Below are 19343 nucleotides of genomic sequence, written 5' to 3' on the forward strand. Positions count from 1 at the left end.
ACACACACACACACACACACACACACACACACACCCTTCACTCTTCCTAAAGGTGATTCAAAAAGAATTAAGCTATATCTGTGCCTGGCTTCCCTCTGCACATTCCTCTTGGAAGTCACAGCCTGTCCAGCCATAGCACGAATTCTTGTGGACTTCAGATGCAGGCCTACCCCTGGGCAGCAGGGTCAGCAGTAGCTAAATCTGCTGATTCCAGGATTCAGACTCCACTAGGCAATATCCACCTAGAAAAGAAATCAATACACTGTTGAGGGAAAAATATAATTAAAAAAGCAAAGTAAATGAAATTTCTTACGTGTTTCTTTCCAAGTGAATAATATGTTGCTTTCCTTGAGCCTGGATGACATAAGACATCTAAATGCACAGAAAAGGAAAAAAAAAGCAACAATAAAACACCATCTTGTAAATTACTTTTCAGCATAATACAAGAGGCAGGAACGTTCATCCTAAATTAAAATAACTTGGCAATGACTGCAATAGTTTATAGAAAGTATTAAATAATATATATTCTATTCATCTCAGTCTCCCTTTAATACTGGATCGTGGAAAATTGCCTACCCATGTATCTACTCTTTTTAAACTTGTTTTAGATTTATTTATTTTATTTTGTGGGGGTCTCTGTGAACACTACAGCCAGCAGAGCGTCAATCTACAAGATGGAAGAAGGAAGTCTGGTTTAATATGACTCAGTAGCCAGTGTTAGCACCAGACGGTTTATTTTAGGCACATTTAAACACATCGCAATTTGGAAAAAGTTTCCTGGTGAACATTAACTCAATCCTGTGTTCACCACAAAGTTTAAGACATGGTTACATGGAAACTTTCTAAAGTACACGTGACACCCCTCATAAAGATGGGTTCTATAGATTGACTACATGTGACCTCTTAAGGGTCTTGGGGAGGGTCTGGTGTGGTCTTGGTCATACAGATAGTGAGAAGGTCACCAGGCTATTAACCACCTCCACTCCCAGCCCCTGGGCAGAGAACAGGTGTCTCCGCCTTGGAAGTATTTAACATTCCTGGTCTCCCCAGTGATTATCTGTGAGCACAAGGGCTTCCTTGCCTCCTACATTACTTTACATAGATGCATGTTTTGTCTGTGTGTATGTATGTGTACTATGTGTGTGCCTGGTGCCTTGAGTTCAGAAGAGAGTGTCATATCTCCTGGAACTGGAATTATGGATGGCTGTGAGCCCAACCTGTGGGTACTGGGAACTGACCCCAGATTCTCAGCAGGAGCAACCAGTGACCTTAACTGATGAGCTGACTCTCCAGCCCTAGTGGTCTGCTCTTCTTAAATGTGTTCATGAATCAGCCGTAACTCCAGGAACTCTTTTTGAGTGTATCCACATACGGGTTATTTTGCAAAAGGAGTTTTTCCTTTCTCTGTTTAAGTTTCAAGAGATTACCTAGTTATACAAAAGTGCACGAGAAATTCCTGTGCCCTCACGACCTTTGCAGGGCTTATCTCATCAACTCTACCACATGTTCTCCGCCTGCCAATAGACATCTGGAGCGAGAACACACCACACACCAATGTGACAGTCTCACGGGTAGCACTTGGGTTTCTTCAGTAGTGATAAACAGCGTTGTACATTGAAGGCATCTTACTTAGAGTTAGTCAGTCATTTAGATAACTCTGACTTTCTCATCTTTAAGCTCAAGGGGGCCCTTTTCTCTACCTCGTACAACTTCCCTATTCTAACTACAGAACAAACTATTGATCTTAAGGTCATGGACAAGGGCTTGGTCCCAAGGAGAGCACTCCTGGGAGGTGAAGATGATCTACAGGTACGTGGTTACCCCATTAAAAACAGAAAAGGAAAAAAAAAATCTCCTCCAATGAGAAAACAACACTCAATTCCCTTACAAGCAGTTTTGCTATTTTTTTTAAGTCAGCATATAAAGTATTTGATATTAAAACTTATACCCACTTATTCCCTGAAACAACCACTGCTGCAAATTTCACCTTTCACTAAGAAAAGAAGAAACTGGAATTTTATTAGAGTCAACGTTCTCAAGAGAGCGCTCACCTGCTTTGAACTGGGCCTCAGGGCTTCCCTTCTTTCTCTAGTTAATCTCCAAGGAGTTATAATTTCATAGGAAGACAGATGTTTGGTCTGCTCAAAGTCTGCAGAGAAAAGAGCAACAAATGTAACAAAGTGAACCTGAAGACCCTACGTGAGACCAAAATACTGGAAATAAAATCTGCGTGTTCAGCTGGGTGTAGTGGTGCACATTTTTAATCCCAGCACTTGGAGGCAGAGGCAAGGGGATTTCTGTGAGTTCCCAGCCAGCCTGGTCTATAAAGACTTCCAGGACAGCTAGAGCTACATAATGAGACCCCATCTTGGAAAAAAAAAACAAAAACAAAAACCAAAACCTAAGTGTTCAAATCATTGGGGGAAAAAAAAATCGCCTGATAGTCATGTGATTTTTTTTAATTTTGTATTTTTTTATTATGATTCTATTTTACCAGTGTTTTGCCTGTATGTCTTTGCACCATGTACATGCATGGTGTCCACAGAGGTCAGGCGAGGATGTCAGACCCACTGGAAATGGAGCTACAGAGAGTTGTGAACCACCATGTGGATGTTGGGAATCGAACATGGGTCCTTTGGAAGAGCTGCCAGTGCTCTTAACTGATAAGCCATCTCTCCAGACCCTCTTGTGACTTTTTTCTTTTTTTTTTTTTTTTTTTGTTTTTTCAAGACAGGGTCTCTCTGTGTAGCTTTGTGCCTGTCCTGGAACTTGCTCTGTAGAGCAGGCTGGCCTTGAACTCACAGAGATCCGCCTGCCTCTGCCTCCCAAGTGCTGGGATTAAAGGCGCTGCCGCTGCCACTGCCACCACCACCCAGCGAGTTCTTGACTCTCAGGCAACAGGAAGTGGTCTGAGACACTGGGCATGGCTTGAGCATCTATGAAACCTCAAAGCCCACCTCCACAGTGACTCACTTCCTTCAACAAGGCCACACCCACGCCAACAAAGCCACACATCCTAATAATGCTACTCCCTTTGGGGGCCATTTTCTTTCAAACCACCACACCAAGTACAACCAGAACTGGGGCAGACAAGGAAGTATACGCTTCAATCCAGTAGTTCTCAACCTGTGGGTCATGACCCCCTCGGGAATCAAATGACCATTTCGCAGGCATTGCCTAAGACCATCCTGCATATCATTTATTTACATTACAATTCATAACAGCAGCAAAAGTACAGTTATGAAGTAGCAACAGAAAGAGTTTTATGGTCGTGGATCACCACAACATGAGGAACTGTATTAAAAAGGTCGTAGCGTTAGGTAGGTTGAGAACCACTGCTCCCGGCACTTAGGAGGCAGTAACAGTCAGGTCTCCATGAGTTCAAGGCCAGCCAGGGATACATAGTAAGACACAGAAAGGCCCCATCTCAAAAGAAAAAAAAACAAAACACCACCACAAACCGAACAATAAAATCATGTTGGAGTTGGATACAATCTCTCAACGAGTCCACCAACACAAAATACCTTTCCCTTCCAGTAGCATCGCTAAGGGCATAACAATTCTTTCTCATTGTCTTTATTGTTTGTTGCTTTTGAGATAAGATCTCACTAGTTACTCAAGATGACCTTGAATTCACGATCCTCCTGCCCTGTCTTCCCAGTGTTGAGATTACAGGAGCTCACCATCACACCCAGCAGCCACAGTAAAAGTTCTTTCATTTTGAAGTCTAGTGAGGGAGCTGGTCACTGGTCACTGTCTAAGGAGCTGCAGAGCTGAGCACTGGGGAAGGAGAGCGACTGCGTCTCCTACTGAGTCACAAGAAGGGAAGTGGGGAATTTCGTCAATTAAAGAAGCCTTACAAGCGAATGCAATATACGGGCCTGTCTGTATTCCTTTAAAATGAATCAACTCAGAAAATCTGGGAAATTTAGACACAGTAACTTGCTGTGGATATCGCTCTATACGCTGTGAATGTGTTGCTCTGATTTGGTTAATAAATAAAATGTTGATTGGCCAATAACCAGGCAGGAAATATAGGTGGGATAAGCAGACAGGAGAATTCTGGGAAAAGGAAGGCGGAGTCAGGAGTTGCCAGCCAGACACAGAAGAAGCAAGATGTAAAAGTACTGGTAAGCCACAAGCCATGTGGCAACTTATAGATTAATAGAAATTGGTTGAGTTAAGATATAAGAACTAGATAGCAAGAAGCTTGCCACGGCCATATAGTTTATAATATAAGGCTCTGTGTGTTTACTTGGGTCTGAGCGGCTGCAGGAGCCTGGCAGGGAGGAGGAGACACGACACAGGAAAACTCCAGCTACAGTAACTGTTTGATGATCTTGAGGGATTATTATTACATTATTACTGTACTTAAGCTCTTGTGATTTAGTGATTCATGCTGAACAGTCAGTGATAAAATAATGTGCCTAGATATATTAAAATAGTACAGTGGACTTGAGGAAGGAAATACACGTAAAACAAGATTAAACCTGGATAATGCATACACAGGCGTTCATTCCTTTCTTACCTACTCTTACATATGTTTAAAAACTTCTATAATAATATAATTAAGTGGTTACCTACAAGCATGGATGAAAAAAACTAAAACTTCTGCTGCATACAATTATAATTACGAAATGCTGTACTTGGGCTGGCCAGATGGTTCAGCTGGTAAAAGACTTGCTGCCCAGCCTGACAACCTGAGTTGATTCCCGGAACCCACATGGTGGAAGGTGAGAACTAACTCCCAAATGTTATACTCTGACCTCCCCGAATGCACACAACTACGGGTCATTTTAAGATGCAATACTGCGTTTATAGACTGTAAACTGTGACTCTAAAATGTCATAAACATGTAAACAGCATAATCCAGTGAACCAATCTGTTTAATGTATTTTCCATGTGAGGCAGGGTCAGGAAGCAGTAAGAAGTATATTTCCTGCAGTGTGTATCTGCATTGTCTGAGCTGCTTTCTGCAGTGACGTGTATGTTACCTCCACTGTGTTGTTCTTTGAAGTTAAAAAAAAAAAAAAAGGAATAAATGCTTTCTTCGCAAAACTAAGGCTCCAGTGCTGAACCTGGTTACCCAGCATCGCTGCCTGTCACCATTTCTAATGTCTTTTCCAGATGCCAGGGTTCAACCCTGGAAGTTGTACACCAAGGAAAGGCTCACGGACGAGCGGCCCTCACGGCCTCACCTCTGAAGTACAGGCTGGCCTTCCACTTGGGTCCAACACCACCCTCCTCCGATGCCATCCGCATCTCATTCACATTAACTGCCCATGTCCCTCAGCCTTCTCACATAGAGATCTGGATGAAGAACTGCATCTAACTTTTTCCAAGTGGACACTGTATAAAAAAAACTGTTCGTAGCTCAGGATTTCAAAGACACCAACAGGAAAACGTAAGTTATGTCAGATCCAATCCACATTATACGAAGAGGTTTCCAACTGTTCTCCATCGGTCTCTCAGGCATTTTAGCTCATACCACGATTGGCTATCTTCCAGATATTTTGTTAACTGGGAACCATGTCAGAAAACAAAAAAAAATAAAACCTTTTGATACACTATCTACTAGGCAGAAACACCCATAATCCTAAATGAACTGAGGATGGCGACTATTCCTTCACCTAGACTAAGCCCTTCAATGACCCCCCCCATCTTCTCAAATTCCTAAAACATATGTTTAAACAGTACCCTTAAAAGCTTCCTCCTGCATCAGTGACCTGTCCTATGGCTAGAACAGTCACTCTGGGGGTGTGGCAAGATAAATGCAATACTGTACGCAGTTGGGCAATAAATTCTGTATGATCAAAAGTAAACTATATTCCAGAAAAAGATGACAAAATGTTGAAGGGGGGGGTGGATAAGAAAGTGGGGGTGGAAATGGGAGGGATTTGGAGAGAATATGATCAAAATACTTTGTATGAAATTTTCAAAGAATTTTTTTTTTTAAAGTAAACTAGCCTAAAGCCAGGTGGGCAGGACAAGCCTATAATCCCAGTACTCAGGGGTTGTGGGTACAATAAGGCCACAGTTCAAGGTCAGCTTCAGCCACAAAACAAGTCTGAAGCCAGCCTGAGCTAGAGGCCTAACTAAAAAAGAAAAAAAAATGGCATATCTTTCTCCAACTTCCTGCTGTGACTCATTATTTCAAAGAAAAAGTTGAAGTAATCCTCTACAGAAAGGAACATATATGGCGACAGGCACAGATCACTGTCACAGGAGACTAACCACAGGCAACTAAATTAAACCATATTCACTACAATTCAGAGGTGAACTTCACAGAGAGAAAAATATGAAACAATTCAAGAAGACAAAATTTGAAGTTCTAATGGGCAGGCAGATGTTTCAAGAGTTCTCTATCCAAAACACATTATGTGACTTTATAAGGTCATCCACCTACTTTAGGCCAGAACAAGCCAAGTGTTCTGTCTTCTAGGGAATCTTTTACCTTGATGGGTACAGGGGATAATAAAAGCTAAATACAAGAATAGAAAGTAGGCCGGGCATGGTAGCATGCATCTTTAATTCCAGCACTTGGGAGGTAGAGGAAAGCAAGGCTCTGTGAGTTTAAGGCCAGCCTGGGCTACATTGATTTCCGGAACAGCCAGAGCTACACAGTGAGACCCTGTCTCAAAAACAAAACAACAACAAATATATATATATTATATATATATATAAAATGTATATATAATTCTATATCTTTTGTCAGTTTGGACCCATGTCAGAAAATGTATTATTGAAAATATATATTATAGAATATATATATATATATATATATATATATATATATATATATCTCCTAGAATATTCTTTCGCTGGTTCCCATTTTAAAATAATTTTTTTTTGTTTTGTAAAACAAATGTCACAATCATTTGTGGCTTTTTAAGCTTTCAAAATTATAGCACTTCTGTATTTATGAGTTCTTACTCTGACACTGACTTCTTTAAAAAACCCAAGGATCCACCTTCTGCATCAAACCCATGCACAGAAAGCCATGTACAAAGCTTCGGAACCTGTATTATTTCAAAAGAACACACACTAACTACAAAGGACTCCTCGTTCCTCTTTTTTTTTTTTTTTTTTTTCAAAATTCCTTTCTTATCTCTGGTTTCTTTTTTCTTATCTCCTGCTCATTCCCTGCCATGGATTTTCCCTAATTCCTCTAAACTATGTTTCCCGTGGGAACCAAAATACCATTTCTCTCCTTTTTACTGTAAAGGAAACGCATTTTAACCTTCATAACACTAGCATTGTGGGCTGGAACATCCTTGGCTGTGGGTCATCCTGTGCCGTGTAGGCGTGACTAACGGCACCCCAGCCTCCACTCTCCAGATGCCAGCAAAGCTAGCTCTGACCACCGAAGTGTCCCGTAAGCCTGCAGATGTAGTGTGCAATACTGCCTCCAATTAAAAACCACTGGGGATGCCAGGTGTGCTGGTGTAAGCCTTTAATCCCAGTACTCAGGAGGCGGAGGCAGTAAATCTCTAGGAGTTAGAAGCCAGGCTGGTCTGCAGAGGGAGTTCCAGGACACAGTCAGAGCCCATCTCAAAAGTTTTTTAAAAATTAAAACACCAAACACCAGGGAGAAAGACACAGTTCTCAATAAAAGTAAAAATCTTAAGATACTGTGGGGTATCCGAACGTTGATATTAGAATCTGACGGAAGACGCATACTGTTAAAAATAAGGACAGTGGGGGACATGAACTGAAGAAGAATCAAAGTTGAACCAGGAACTTGAAGGTCCAAGACGGAGTCAGTGAAAGAGTAGTAGCTCTTCTTGCCTCCTCTGACTCCTTGGGTCTTTTAATGCATTTCTGAGAAGTTGAAGCGGCTGTGTGGCAGAAAAAAAATATCTTCCAAAGAATTCTACCTAATTGCAAGACAAACAAAAGGGGTATGCCAAATCAGCACAGCCTTTCTTCTTCCCTTCCCGCTTATTACCTAGACAAATAGCCACCTTTATGGACTTGCACTGTACAAGATAACCCTCCACGTTCAGGCTGAGTGAGGTAATCTGTTGTCTCAGTACTCCTGAAGGCAAAAGACTGTAATCAAACGCTAAGTGCTCTTGCAACCTCGCCTCTCACTCCAGTCTCAGGGCCAATCCCAAATCAATGCACTTCAGCGACTATCACCCTCACGGGCACGTTCACCGCCACCGTTTCTGCTGCTGTGTTCCAGACTGTCACACGTCGGAAGACGTGGACTTCATTATTTACCTAGCTTTAAAAAGAGAATGTTCGTGCTGGGTTATATATCAAAGATCCTGTCCCCAAATAAGAAAACAAAATGCTATTTCTGTCTTGAAGTACCCCATTGGGAAAACGCCAATCATTTAGAAAATGTAATGCTCTTAAGAATTTCAGTTCCTCCAGAAAGAGATTTAAATTGTTGAAACCGAGGCAGCTACTTCCTCCCCAGATACTGTAAGCACTGGATAAGTGAGTCAACAGCCTCCTGTGAGCCTTACACATTCTCTTTCTCTCTCTCTCTCTCTCTCTCTCTCTCTCTCTCTCTCTCTCTCTCTCTCTCTCTCTCTCTCTCTCTCCCCCCCCCAGCTCCCTCCCTTAAAGTGAACCTGCTTTTTAACAATTAACATCTTTTCCACAAATCTGCAGGACCCTCAAACATTTTTATCAGCAACACCAAATTCCCCTCCCCAAACCAGGGTTTGAAATTTCAGGTCAAGAGTGTGATTGTGACAGTCTTTGACTGTGCCACAAGGTTAAGGAGGAGTGAGCCGGCTCTGACTGCCTGGGGTTCTACTAAAAAAGGGGAGGGGCGAGTCATGCTGATGTGAGTTAAACTATGAAAAATCTCATTACAAGAACAATGTATCAAAGGGGGAAAAAAAACGTATTTGGAAGTGGAGTTTGTCCTACAATGTAACATGTTTGTAGTGATGCTTTTTTTAAAATTCATCATAAGATTGAGCAGTAAGTCAAGATAAAGGAAAACCCAAGCACAACAGCATAGTTCAAAACTGACTACCAGCTCTCTGGGGGCAGAGGCAGGGAGATCTCTGTGAGTTGGGAGCCAGCCAGAGGTATAAAAAGTAACTCTGTCCCAAAAAAGAAATTGAGGGGGAGGGAGGGGAGGGAAAAGAAAAGAGATGGGAGGAGAGGGGAGGGCAGGGCAGGGGAGGGGGAGGGGAGTGGGAAAGGGGAGGGGAGGGACGGGGAGAGGAGAGGGGAGAGGAGAGGAGGGAGAGGGGAGAGGGAGAGGAGAGGGAGGGGAGGGGGAAAGGAGAGGGGAGGGGAGAGCAGAGGGGAGAGGAGAGGAGGGTGCAGGGGTAGGGGGGGAAGGGGTAGAGGTGTGATGCCTAAACAAATGACATGAATTTCTCAGGCTAGCTTCCTTGGTCCTTTTTTTAATAATATTAGTCTTGGGAGTTGGCGTACAAAGTAACAAGTTTCATCTTGGCATCTTCATGAGTCCTTACTTACAATGTGTTCTCATCCATTCTCCTCCTCCTGACTCACTCTTAAAAGATGTGCCACCAGACAGGAAATCGGGAGAGAACAGGGAAACAGGAGGCGAGTCCGGGAGGAGTTAGAGGGTGAGATGGGGGCGGGTATATTCAAAACGCACTGAATGAAATTCTCAAAAATTAAAAGGACTCCAGTGTCCCACATATGCTCACCTAGGGGAAATGATCAGACTGCAGTCTATCCCATTTTCCACCACAAAATGAAAACAGTCTCACATGCAAACACAACAGTACAATCTGACCTTCGGTGAGGCCGCCCTGACCCTGGGAAGACTACTCTGTAGGGAGAAACTGTGGCAGAGACAGCAAGAGGCAGGGACTCAACGCGCTATGGGACATTCACCGACTGAGTTCGAGGCCAGCCTGGTCTACACAGTGAGTTTCAGGGCAGCCAGAAGCTACATAGTGAGATACTGTCTTAAAAAAAAAAAAAAAGGGATACAAAACCAAATTTGGTAAGGTAAAATATAAAACTAGTTTTCAAAGACCAGAAACTAATTTTGTACATATCAACAATGAACATTTTCTTTTTTTACTTAGGAGTTTGGAAACCAAACCATCTTTAAATCTGTAAGACTACATTTCCTTAAATAACACAAATATATCAGTTTTAATCTGTTATTTCTAAAATACAAAATTAGCCTAGATGAGTCGGGTGATGGTGGCACACGCCTTTAATCCCAGCACTCAGGAGGCAGAGGCAGGCAGATCTCTATGAGTTTGAGGCCAGCCTGGTAGATCTACAGAGTGAGTTCCAGGACAGGATCCAAAGCTACAGGATCCAAAGCTACAGAGAGAAACCCTGTCTCGAAAAACCAAAAAAAAAAAAAAAAAATTAGACTAGATGCTCACCAACATTTAAATGAATAAAGAAAATGGTTGCACATATGCACGGTGGAATTCCATTCAGCCATCAAGAACAAAAGTATCTCAGGAGGAAAACAGGTAGCACTGGAAACTATCATGTTAACTGAAGTAAATCAGATCCTGAAAGATGAATGTTTTCTCTCCTATGTGAAATCTAGATTAATATATATGTATCCCATATATGTGACATGAAAGTTGAAAGGGACTATGATAGGGAGACCATGAGAAAATAATGAGTCAGGAGATAAAATGTACAATGATAAACATGCATGAAACCATCATAATGAAACCCATTATTTTAGATACTAATTTTTAAAATTATGTTTAGAAATCTGCTGACATCTAAAAATGAGGTCGATGTGGACCTAAGTTCCTACTATTATATCTACTTCATTTTCTAGTTATTCACCATGAGTAAGCTTTCAAACTCAGCTTCTTCAGGATAGCAGAGTTTCTAAAAGAAATCGTTTCTAGTTTACATATTGAATTTAGTACATTACATAAGAAAAGACACTGAGGTTTCAAACATGTCTGATTTCCTTATATCTGTTGACCCTAGGTTTGGCTTTTTTGTTTGTTTGTTTTTAATTATTTGAATCCACTATTTTAAAATTAGTCTGTATTTCCTCATGGGTACAATGTTACCAGCAACCGTTAAAAATCCTACAGAAACCAGCTTAGCTTCCAACATAACTCATGTGTGGATGTTTCGGTTCATGTTTTAAACATCCTGTATTCCAAAAACTCAGCTGATTTGGGAAGATCATTCAGTTCAGGAAATTCGAGTTGACTCACCGCACTCACTCCCTTGCCAACACCTCAAAACTTGGCTGGAGCCCTCCAGCCTCTCCCTCCCGGAGTCTGCCCTCCATTATGTTGTCAATGTTTGAACCGAAAAGCTGATTGTCGTACTACTTAAAAATCTTCATTTCCCGAACCGATCTAGAGGGTAAATGGGACTCCTTAGCTTGCCACAGAAGGTCTCACCTACGCTTTCCCTTCCCTGTCTCACTCACTTTCACACAAGCTACCTAACCACACATTACACACATTAACACTTCCACTGTCTCCTAACAAGCTATTCTCTTTCTCACCCACTTACTCTTGAGGAAAGAAAAAAACAAAAAACAAAAACCTTCCTATGTTTATAATGGATCCCTCCCCCGCTAACTTGAAATTTTCTCACCAGTTCAAAACAGAACTTTCTCAAAAAAAAAAAAAAAAAAAAAACCCTCAACATCTCTCACATATCTTAGTACACATGGCCACCCTTTGGTCCTCCAAAAGCGTCAGGGATGGTATTTACCCAGTGTCTGATAAATGTTGATAGATTTTGAAGGTGGATACTCATGCCTAAGTGAGCAGCCACAATTGAAGAGCATAAGGATATTTCCATTCATTTTTACGCACATGTGGAATCACAAACACACACATGAGCTGAAAATAGAGTCTGGTTTACATAGACAAACACACTAAGTTAGAGATTACTAAAACTTTACATCCTTTCCTGTCGATCGTGTTAACCACCTAGGACAGCAGGAGAGGTAGTCCTCATCAGAACCCCTCTGGCAGCAGCACCCTGCTCGAAATTTTTCAGTATTCTGAACGCCGACATCTCCACACCGCAGAAAGCTAACTTAATTTAAAAGAAAGCCAAAGGGAAGGAACAATGTAACCAGTTTCGCGAAGGTCAGCGGTCCTGCATTCAAATCTTCACTCATCACCTTTGCAGGCAAGAATGTATTAGTAAAGCCTTCCATTGTCCATCGTATTCCCGGCGCTAGTAGAAATAACTCAGTCATGCAAACAATATTTAATACAAAAGACAAAATAAATAACTTATTTCCAGAAAGAAACCAGTGTGTTGATGGTGTGTTTCCACCCCATTTCATCATCTCCAATATAAATATCTTGCATATTTACGGGAAGTTTCACAATTCAAATGTATTGGTCGACATGACTGCTCTTTCCGATAATCCCCTGGGTTAAACAGAGCAGAGATTCTTTGTCCGGATTTAGAAAGACTGAACAACAGGCTCTAGAAATGTAGCCTTTCGTTTATTCTTTTTTTTTCTAAGTATTCTTACTACAACAAAAACGGCCCAAGGAATACCCGCCTTCTCCTCCACCAGAATCTCAACTGGTGAGTCCGCTAAGACAACGAACGTCAAATCTCAAATTCTGATAGACTGAAGCAAAAGTTCCAGCTCCCAGTCCAGGGCCAGTGACAACCACTCCACCCGCCAAGTGCTAGCTGCAGCCCGGGAGCGGCGAGCGCACGGCCACGGTGCAGCCTGCTGGCCGCCGGGCTCCGGGGCAGCGCGGCTAGGAGCGTCTGGGAGCCTGGAGTCCACCTCGCAGCTCGCACCACCGGACACTCGGGGAGCAGCCAGCCCGGGACGCGGCGCTCCCCGAACACCGTTCCCCCGACACCCACCTGGCCGCCCGGCGTCGAGGACCGGGCCCAGCAGGCCACACGCCAGCAGCCACCTTAGTCGCAGAGAGGCAGGGGGCGAGAGCGCGCGCGGCCCCATAGCGAGGGCTTCTGCAGGTTCCGCTCAACGCGCGGCCGCCGCCTCCGCCCCTTCGGTCATCCTTGCAACCTCGCGGGGGCCCCCCGGGGGCTGGCTGGCTGGCCGGGCGCGCGCCCACGGCGAGCACGCGCGCGGCACTGACGCAGCACACCCCCCCCCCCCGCCCCCGCTCCGCTCCCGGCCCGCCCCCTCCACCACCACGCTCGCTCCAGACGTAAGGAAAATACAGTCTGCGGAGGGGGGAAGAGGACGGCCTACACCACGCCGGCGGCTCCCGATCGCGCCGGTCCGTCCCGCCCCTCCCCGCCCGCGCAGCTGGGACGGGAAAGCGTAGGAGAGGCGGGAGGAGGGCGGGGTTAAGAGAAGCCCCGCCCCTTTCCGCGCAGCGCCCAGCCGAGGGTCGGCTGAAGGGCGGGGCGAAGCACCGCTCCACCCACCCCACCCCACCCACCTCCTCTAGCCGCTTCTGATTGGCCGCCGCGGCGGGGCGGGGCGTCGAGCTGAGCACCGGTTGGCTGTGTGGCGGCGAGCTGCGTGCCGACGCAGAGAGGGAGGCCTGACAGCGCCGGGCTGGGTTCGGCCGTGGCGGCCTGGCTTTGTTTTTAGGCCAGGTCTCTGGGACCGGCCCGGGAAGATGGTGCTGGGGGGCTGCCCTGTGAGTTACCTATTGCTGTGCGGCCAGGCGGCCTTGCTGCTGGGGAACCTGCTGCTGCTGCACTGTGTCTCTCGGAGCCACTCGTTTAACGCCACGGCCGAAGTGGATCTCACACCCTCAGGCGCCGCTCACCCCGAGAGTCCCGCACCCCCGACGTGGGAATACAGCGATCCCCACTCTCCGGTCATCCTTTGCTCTTACCTGTAAGCTACGGGGTCGTGGGGGACAGTCCTAGCGGGGATCGGGCCCCGCTAGGTGGTGGGTGTGGGGAGGCCAGGGAAGGGAAGGCTGCTTCCTCCTGGGGGAGGTGATAGGTGCCTGCCTCTCAACTCCCCTGCCGCTGCGGAAAGCCTGGTATGTTAGTGGTAGATATGGGAAGGAGTGGCGTAGGCTGTAGAACCCATTCACTTCCTGCACCCTTTCTCCTGCCTTGGTTTCAGGATGAGTTCAAGGCCGGCCAGCCAGCAAGCCGGGGCAATTTGTCCCAAAATAAAGAAATTGAAAGGGCTGGAGATGTAGCTCAGTGGTAGATAGCATTCCTAGCGCGTACACTCCCCAATACAGCAGAGGGAAGGGTAGAGGGATTACGTGCGTTCACGTAGCAATTGGTAAAATTGGTTTTAATGATTTGCAGACCCGACGAGTTTGTAGATTGTGATGCCCCAGTGGATCACGTTGGAAATGCAACTGCGTCCCAGGAGCTTGGTTATGGTTGTCTCAAGGTGAGGTTTTTGTTTGTTGTACATTCGCTCTTCATGGGAAGCATGGCTGAGTGCTGTTACAGAGGAGCAAGGGGCATACAGAGAGTTTTGGTTTTGTTTTTTTGTTTTTTTTTTTTAGAACTCCATCCGTATAACTGTTGCTGGAAATGTCCAGCATGACCAAGGTTGTAGTGGCTGAAGAGTACATTTGCTTTCCCGGGGAACCACCAATGACTGTGCCCAAGTGCAAAGACCAACCTGTATTGGTGCCTTTGGCCGTTGAAATTAACAAATGGAAGCTAAAATGTCACCTGTCCTTTCAAAGCATGCCCTCTCTTAGAAGAACAACGAAAAAGGGCTGTGCACTTTGGAAAGCTGGTGCTGAACTGGGCTTTCTTGGTTACCCGTGCACTTGGAGCAAGGTCCTCGTGCTGGTGATGACAAGCAGGTTGCACCATGCCCTTAGGAAGTAGCTGGGGTCTGTTGGTAATGTTTTTGTTTGAGGATAAAGCATTCCAGAGAAGCCTTTAGTAGCAGCGGCCTCTCAGCCTGGAGAGAAGCCATTAGTATCCGTAAAGTGAGTGTACCCACTTAGTCTCTCAAAACCCATTGAATTTTGGTTTGGTTTGGTTTCAGTTTTGTTGTTGTTTTGGTTTGTCTGTTTTTGTTTTGTTTTTAAGAGAAGGTGTCGCTATATAGCCCAAGTGAGCCTTAGACTCATGAGCCCACTGATTGAGCCTCCTAGGGCTAGGATATAGATACACATCACTGTGCCCAGCTCACACTTAAGAAATTCATGTACCGCCTTTGCACTATGGACTCACCGTTGTGAAATAATGCAGGGTCCAACCTGGTGTTGAGTTATGAGAAAACATTGTTTTACCACTTCAGACACAAAGGAATAAACTTCATAACACCACAACCAAGGGGATGGCTCTTAATTGAATTACATGTCGAGAAATACTGTAAATACATTGAAATTTCGTTTTATTGGTAATTGGTGAAAGCTTGACTAACACTGCATAGGGATGGCTTAATTTTGATTATTTTAATTAAAAGCTGAACTTATCCTGTCACAAGATTGAAACGCTCCCTCAGTCAGCAGTCCTTAAGGACTGGTGGGACTCGAGAGGTGTGAGAAGTGAGCATTCTTGTTCTCCCGTCTCACTCTGAGGGGCACGAGGGTAAGGATAGGAAAGCAATAACAAGGTACAAGTGACACCGTGTGGCTCTGCTTTCTCTGTCGGAATTGAATTAAGCAAAGGGCAATACCCTGGTTCTGACCATTTTTGCTCGAACTTAAACTTACACTAGGGGTAGACCACAGAAACCTATAACCATGCGTGACCTAAGTGAAGTCCTCGGTCAGATGATAGTGTGAATCATTTTCTAATTTTGTTCATTTACGGTAAATCTACCACAAGTCTTGATGTGCATTGACATCTCAATTCCCATTCCAAAAATGCTACATTATGTGCCTGTAAATACAAGATAACCCAAGCATTGTGTACCTCTCTGCAGTTAAGTGTTTTGAAGAAGCCAGTCATGGAGGAGAAAGGTTTATTTAAAGCAGTGGACACTTAGAATGGACTAAGTCACCTAAAGTCATCCCTGCATTCCGTGCTTTTGAGAGCTGTCCCCAGTCTTGCTAGAATTGTTACAGTACTGCAGCAGCTTTTATCTGTGAATATGCATGTGTGTTTGTTACTTCCTCCACAGTTTGGGGGTCAGGCCTACAATGATGTGGAACACACTTCAGTCCAGTGCAGAGCCCTGGATGGAATTGAGTGTGCCAGCCCCCGGACCTTTCTACGAGAGAATAAGCCTTGTATAAAGTAAGTTTTACTTTCATTGTTGTACTGCGTGGGTGGTACTGGGATTTGAACCCAGTACCCCTGCTAAGCAAGTGTTCTGCTACTGAGCTACACCCGTAGCTCAAACTGTTACTTTGAAAGGGGGTAATGGGTACTTGGATGGAGGTACCAGCTGGTGTGACCTTTTCTTTGAAGTATTAAAGAATGCATGTGCTTCCTCCTGTGTGCGGCCTGCTGACTGAGGCAATGTGATTGCAACAGCTAGGAGCAGAAGTTGTGGGTTCTGAGTCTTTCAGTCTGCCCCTCAGCCTCAGCTTGCAGGCCCTGGGCCAAATGATGGAGCTTCAGAACTCCCAACCTGCAACCAGCCTGTGAAAACTGCCTTAGGACTTCTGGAACCAGGTTTTGCAACGAAATTTGGGGGTTCCTCAACTGAAATCACCTGATCCTAAAGAAATGCAGTGTAAATTCTCCCAACACATACAGAATCTACTTTAGACAGTTAGCACATGAAAGGAGCCTTGGTGATGGGTAGTGATGTACCTGCAGTCAGGTGTTCTCAATGAGGCATAAAGATTGGTCAGCGGATAAAAGGTATGTGAAGCTGAGGGCTGTTAAGGAAACAATGTTTCCTTTGGTGGAGCCTCAGGCCCCCAGATTCCTCTGCTACCACAGTCTGTGATGCAGTGGTCCAGTCTAACTCGGCGAAATCTGTTTGTTTTTTACTTTTGTGTGTGTGAGTGTAGGTTTGTGCCTTCCGAAGGCCAACAGAGCATCTGCTCCAGGTGGTTGTGAGTCACCCTGGTGTCACTGATGAGAACAAAACCTGGCTCCTCTTTGAGCTCTTAACCACTGAGCCATCTCTCCAGGCCCCTTTTTGTTCTTAAAGTCACTTCCAATCTTAGCAAGTACTTTTTTGAGACCCTAAAGCAACTAGAGATGGGGAGGTGCTTACAAGAGTCTATTAGACTATAGTTAACTTTTTTGTGTCTCTGGGGAGAGACTGCCCATTCCAAGACTAGAAAATTCACAGTGTTAGCAAAGGACCTAATCAGCCTGTCCTAAACATGCAAATTCATGTCCCGAGCCATCTAGCGGTAGTACACCCCAGGAGACACCTCCTTTGCCTTAACCACCCCAGGGTAATGTATCAGGCCACTGGGGCCCACCCCGAATGTAGCTTAAAGCTGCTGAGATTATTCAAGAAGCCAGTCCTAAACTGCTGATCTATCCTGCCTTGCCTTTCCTGCAAAACTCCCCGCAAAGGTTGCGACCTGGACCTACCCTTACCCCCATCTCCTGACCATCAAGTTGTCCTTCCAGCCCCCCCTCCTATCTAGGACCCATGAATGTAATAAGCTATCTGTTCGCCTTGTTTCTCGCCCCCCCCCCCCAGGCTCTTTGTATCCCCACCCCCACCACCTCGTAGCCACACCTGAACCCAAGCAGGCCCAGAGGCCTCGGCACCACAGCCAGTGGTTGCTGTACTCCGTTATGGCCCAGTCAGTTCTCATGAGGCACATCATCTCCTTCCCTCTACCCAGGTACACGGGACACTACTTCATAACCACGTTGCTCTACTCCTTCTTCCTGGGGTGTTTCGGCGTCGATCGCTTCTGTCTGGGACACACCGGCACAGCCGTCGGGAAGCTGCTGACGCTGGGGGGGCTTGGGATCTGGTGGTTTGTGGACCTCATTTTGCTCATCACTGGAGGGCTGATGCCTAGTGACGGCAGCAACTGGTGCACTGTCTACTAAAGACTGCCGCCGTCCCGTGCCAGCAAGGAAAACACGTGCCCGGCTGCCTGGCTAGTTACCACAAGCTCCAAATTCTCCTCTGGACATCACTGTCCTCTTTGAAGTTCGGGCTGAATTTTCAGCCCAGATCTTACCTTGCAGACCAGGAATGACAAGCAGTGTTGTGGGGAATCCAGTAGTCCCTTTCTTCATGTACAGAATATCAAAGACAGTGACTTCTACCCAGATCATTTTCAGTGCTCCGTGTTTGGAGCAGGGGGACCCAACAGGATAAACCAAATGCATGTTTATCCATGCACAGCCTTTTGCGACCCTGAATTTCCAAGCACAGGTCAGAAACTGTGCCAATGAGAAATCTCCAGGTGACATAGAAATGATCGCGGGTTTTAATATACACCAAAATTCTCTGACTCTGTGACTTGAAAGTGCACAATAAAGTTTTAAAACCTAGCTTGCTGTGTATTTTCAATAGAGAATGAAACTCAAAAATTGTTTTTGCCGAAGGGTGAGCGTTTAAAATGAAAGTTATGGTTTGAGTATGCGGTGTCCTCCTTAAGGTTGTCTGGCGCTTGGTAATAACAAGTCTAATACTACTGCCCTGTTAAGCCTAACTGTGGACTGTTGGAATGTTCTAGAGACAGAAATTTCTTCATTCCAATTGTGTTTTGAAATCCGACACTGGTTAGCATGTATGAGTTAACAGAGTTGTCCTACCTAAAATTAGTATTTTCTAATTTTAATCAGCCTCTAAAATACAGGCCCCATATATTAGAGACTGATTTAAAAAGACTGTATAGGGTGGAGTATCCTTTACTTTCAGCACTCAGGAGGCGGAGGCGGGCAGATCTCTGTGAGTTCGAGGACAGCCTGGGCTACAGAGTGACATCATGTCTTCAAAAAGAAAAACGGTTTTATACAAGTAACTATAACACTTTCCTGCATAATTAGGTGAGAAAAAATGAGGAACCCCATGCTCTTAGGGGAAAAAATGTATGCCTACTTAGAAGACATCCTGACTGCGAGGGTCAAATTGGGATGTCTTAGGAGAGGAGGAGGAAACCCATTCTGTCCACACAAGCGTGACAGTAAAGGTTTTCCCAGTGTGCCTCAGTGTTAGAGCCAGTAGGGGTCTACATTCCCAGGTCACTGGGAAGAAAAGGAAAGGTTCTGAATGATAGTGCCTTCCAAATCTTAGTCGGAAAGAACTGGTAAATATAACATGACTGTCAGGCTCACTCTTCAACCAGCCATGGATTCTAGAAACAGTAGAACTACTCGACGTTCATTCCCATACATGAAAACTGACGCAAAGGCCTATGAAGTTCAGGTAAAATAGTCCTGGAAACAGAGCATCATTTTGTAGAACTCTCCTTAAAAGTTCCTGCCCCAGCATCCTTGATGATATCACTGTTCTCACATTACTAAAGATGGCAACTGTGAAAGCTTTTAAAAACTACACTAACCTTAACCCTGCTTACAACAATAACAATTGGAAGAGTCAATTCATAATTTCTACA

At 44.9% G+C, this 19343-nt stretch overlaps 2 protein-coding genes across 3 annotated transcripts in view; one reads left to right on the forward strand and one right to left on the reverse strand.

Moving 5' to 3' along the window:
- The window catches only part of Adam9 (ADAM metallopeptidase domain 9), an 80894-nt gene extending 67847 nt beyond the window's left edge, over positions 1-13047 (reverse strand). The window contains exons 1-3 of one of the 2 annotated variants that reach the window (XM_052751856.1): positions 12802-13047; positions 2052-2149; positions 314-372 (exon numbers count right to left, since the gene is read on the reverse strand). In XM_052751856.1, coding sequence (XP_052607816.1) covers positions 314-372; positions 2052-2149; positions 12802-12898 — 254 coding nt within the window. In that variant the 5' untranslated portion in view covers positions 12899-13047. The remainder of the gene's footprint in view (positions 1-313; positions 373-2051; positions 2150-12801) is intronic. The other variant, XM_052751857.1, reaches the window with a different exon arrangement.
- A 378-nt stretch (positions 13048-13425) lies between these two features.
- Tm2d2 (TM2 domain containing 2) lies at positions 13426-18276 on the forward strand. The gene is made up of 4 exons (XM_052751862.1): positions 13426-13756; positions 14188-14275; positions 15974-16089; positions 17613-18276. Exons 1-4 carry the CDS (start codon positions 13533-13535, stop codon positions 17824-17826), a joined length of 642 nt encoding a protein of 213 aa, XP_052607822.1. The 5' UTR covers positions 13426-13532; the 3' UTR covers positions 17827-18276.
- The last annotated feature ends 1067 nt before the right edge of the window (positions 18277-19343 follow it).

Source organism: Peromyscus californicus, unplaced genomic scaffold (genome assembly GCF_007827085.1).
Source record: "Peromyscus californicus insignis strain IS unplaced genomic scaffold, ASM782708v3 Scaffold_23__1_contigs__length_62951481, whole genome shotgun sequence".
Classification (NCBI taxonomy): domain Eukaryota; kingdom Metazoa; phylum Chordata; class Mammalia; order Rodentia; family Cricetidae; genus Peromyscus; species Peromyscus californicus.